This window comes from Phyllobates terribilis, unplaced genomic scaffold (assembly GCF_046119375.1).
Source record: "Phyllobates terribilis strain yellow unplaced genomic scaffold, ASM4611937v1 Scaffold_4625__1_contigs__length_58829, whole genome shotgun sequence".
Classification (NCBI taxonomy): Eukaryota; Metazoa; Chordata; class Amphibia; order Anura; family Dendrobatidae; genus Phyllobates; species Phyllobates terribilis.
The window spans coordinates 1-3,400 of NW_027367375.1; the positions used below are offsets into that span (position 1 = coordinate 1).

A 3,400-nucleotide genomic window follows, 5' to 3' on the forward strand; every position below is an offset into this window, starting at 1 on the left:
AAAATGCTTCATTCATAAATCAGTCTTTATTAAACATCAAATAATTCACACAGGAGAGAAGCCATTTTCTTGTCCTGAATGTAGGAAAGGTTTTATTCAAAAGTCAAATCTTATAAAACATCTGAGAACTCACACAGGGGAGAAACCATTTTAATGTTCTGAATGTGGGAAATGTTTTATGGTTAAAGGTAATCTTGAGAGACATCAAAAAACCCACTCAGGGGAGAAGCCATTTTTATGTGTGAAATGTGGAAAAAGCTATATGCGCAAAGATACTCTCGAGAGACATCAAAGGATACACACAGGGGAGAAGCCATTTCCATGTATTGAATGTGGGAAATGTTTTACCATTAAATCACTTCTTGTTAAACATTTGAGCACCCACACAGGAGAGAAACCATTTCTATGTATTGAATGTGGGAAATGTTTTACTCAGAAATCAAGTCTTGTTACACATGAGAAAATTCACACAGGGGAGAAGCCATACTCCTGTTCAGAATGTGGGAAATGTTTTATGGTTAAAGGTCATCTTGAGAGACATCAGAGAAGTCACACAGGGGATAAGCCATTTTCATGTTCAGAATGTGAGAAATGTTTTAGTCAGAAATCACATCTTATGGAGCATCTAAAAACTCACACAGGGGAGAAGCCATTTTCATGTTCAGAATGTGGGAAATGTTTTACCCAAAAATCAGATCTTGTTGGACATAGGAGAATTCACACAGGGGAGAAGCCGTTTTCATGTTCTGAGTGTGAGAAGTGTTTTAGCCACAAATCAAATCTTATGGAACATTTAAAAAGTCACATGGGGGAGAAGCCGTTTTTGTGCTCAGAATGTGGGAAATGTTTCCACCGTAAATTCATTCTTCTTGAACATCTGAGAATTCACACAGGGGAGAAGCCATTTTCATGCTCGGAATGTGGGAAATCTTTCAACCGTAAATCTGTTCTTGTTAAACATCGGAAGTCACACAAAGGAAAAGACATTTAATGTTATCATTGTAGGATTTGTTTCCTCGGGATGCCTCCTAGTGTGTAACGTAACTATTATATTGAAAACAATTACCACTAACTAAACAAGTGATGTGGGGACATGATCTCAGTCACTGCTGGTGTGTGTTAATGGCCTAAATCATCAGTGATGGATGAACTTTGAACAGAAAACTCTAGTATGCGTGTCAAGAATATGCCCACTCGCGGCACACATGACTTGGATGTGACCATAAAGGGAGACTCTGCTTTTAACACTTATTCGCCCACTTGCCTATCTCATTCACCTGCCCAGACAACACATGAATACAGCCAAACACACAGCTTTCTCAAGCACACGACAGATACACTGCCACAAGGTAACACAACCAGGCAATACTTTCCCTCTTCAAGGTTGTGGGTACATGTAGACTAGAAACAAACAAATTTATTACACCTTAAATTTACTTTACAAAAAAATACAGTGGTTACAAAAATGATAAAAAGATGACGACATAAAAAGACATATAAGGCAAAAACAGTACAGAATGAAAAGGGGTAAAATACAGAAAAATCTTACGGGTCATGAGACCTTCTTGTGGAGGATTTGTCATGGATATTCTGATAGATGTATGATACTCGTTGTTTCTCATGGGTCTGACCATGAGTTTCCCTGGATAAGCGATTTCAATGGATCCTATAAAGACCCCTTACCTCTTCTCAAGGTCAGGTAAGCGGCCGATGACAAATTGTATGAAAAGAAAAATGGGTGCAGGACATAATTCTAACTTGTCATATTTTCTCACTAAAACCTCCTAGTGGAATAATATGGCCACCATGTTTCTTATTATAATTTCACCACCAGAAGAATTATTAAGAGTTGGATTTCCAAGTATCTGATATTGATGGCTAATCCTAAGATTAGGTCACATGTTTTTCAGTCTAAGATGTCCCTTCAAACTGCGAGCTATGATGTACCGGAAATCTGAAAAAAAAAATATTATACCGTAGAAATGAAAGAAAAAATTAATAATTCTGCCTTGTTCTAATTCCTTTTTTTTTTACATTCACTCTGTCGCAAAACTCCCTTTATCCTGTGGGCCAGTAACGGAGATACCACATTTATATTTATTTGTGTCCTGCTACTTTCATAAAATTAAACTTTTTAAAAATAAGTATTTGGTTTGTGTCACTATTACTTTTGTATTTCTATTGACTGAGGGTTTGCTTTTTATGAACTGTAATTTAATTGGTATGATTTTGGGCCGTATCCAACTTTTTTAGGACTAATTTTTCCATTTGTGGGGGAAGAATAGACCCTCAAACTGCAATTCTGGTATTTTTTTTTATCTTTCCCTGTGTTCTCTGTGAGGAATAAATGACGTGTTGTTATATTGTCAGGGTAAGAAAGAATATATATTTTCTCTACTTTTATACGCTTTGCTTATGTACTAACCACCATTTTGTGTCTTATAACAATAAGCTTTCCTTGCTACGTGTTACTTAGATTGAAATTTATGCTAAGATGGCGCCGGTATCAGCCAAGCACCTGTTTCAGAGAAACGAAACCAAAACATCAACTGACTGTTGTCTGCCCAGAGACTGACTTAAGGAGTCGTGGACCAATCAGGAGTGGCCGGATACTAGACATTTATGGCTTACCCCGCCCCGAACAATCCATTTATGGCTTAACCCGCCCCGAACAACCCCTTTCCCCTCCCCATTATGTAGTGTATTTAAGTTTGTGCATGTGAAAATAAAGGGGAACATTGCTGAGATCGTGGCTTGCCAGTAGCCTTCTGAGCATGCTCTGAGTTTGAACCAGCTTGTTGTCTGACTCATTCTTTGAATGGTTGACCCATGCTCATAGCCTTAATTTGGAGTGACTGGAGGACGAGTGGAATGTCGCTACGACCCCGACAATATTAGTTCAGATATTTGCAGATTCAGTGATAACAAATGTTTAATTTCTTACATTTTATTTAGAAAAACTACAGCAATCCAATTCGTCTGCTTCACTGTAGATTTTACATAAATATGTTTTGTAACGTTAGTGCTCTACTAAGATCCAGATCCCAGAGAATGGAAAATGTAGGATGTAAAAAAAGTCATCAATACTCACCTCTACCACCATCAATACTCACCTCTACCACCATCAATACTCACCTCTACCACCATCAATACTCACATCTACCAACATCAATACTCACCTCTACCACCATCAATACTCACCTCTACCACCATCAATACTCACCTCTACCACCATCAATACTCACCTCTACCACCATCAATACTCACATCTACCACCATCAATACTCACCTCTACCACCATCAATACTCACCTCTACCACCATCAATACTCACCTCTACCACCATCAATACTCGCCTCTACCACCATCAATACTCACATCTACCACCATCAATACTCACA

At 38.2% G+C, this 3,400-nt stretch overlaps 1 protein-coding gene across 1 annotated transcript; it reads left to right on the forward strand.

Moving 5' to 3' along the window:
- Positions 1-6: 6 nt before the first annotated feature.
- LOC141249488 (uncharacterized) lies at positions 7-2,853 on the forward strand. The gene has a single exon (XM_073669636.1). The coding sequence runs from the start codon at positions 179-181 to the stop codon at positions 989-991; it is 813 nt and encodes a 270-aa protein (XP_073525737.1). The 5' UTR covers positions 7-178; the 3' UTR covers positions 992-2,853.
- The last annotated feature ends 547 nt before the right edge of the window (positions 2,854-3,400 follow it).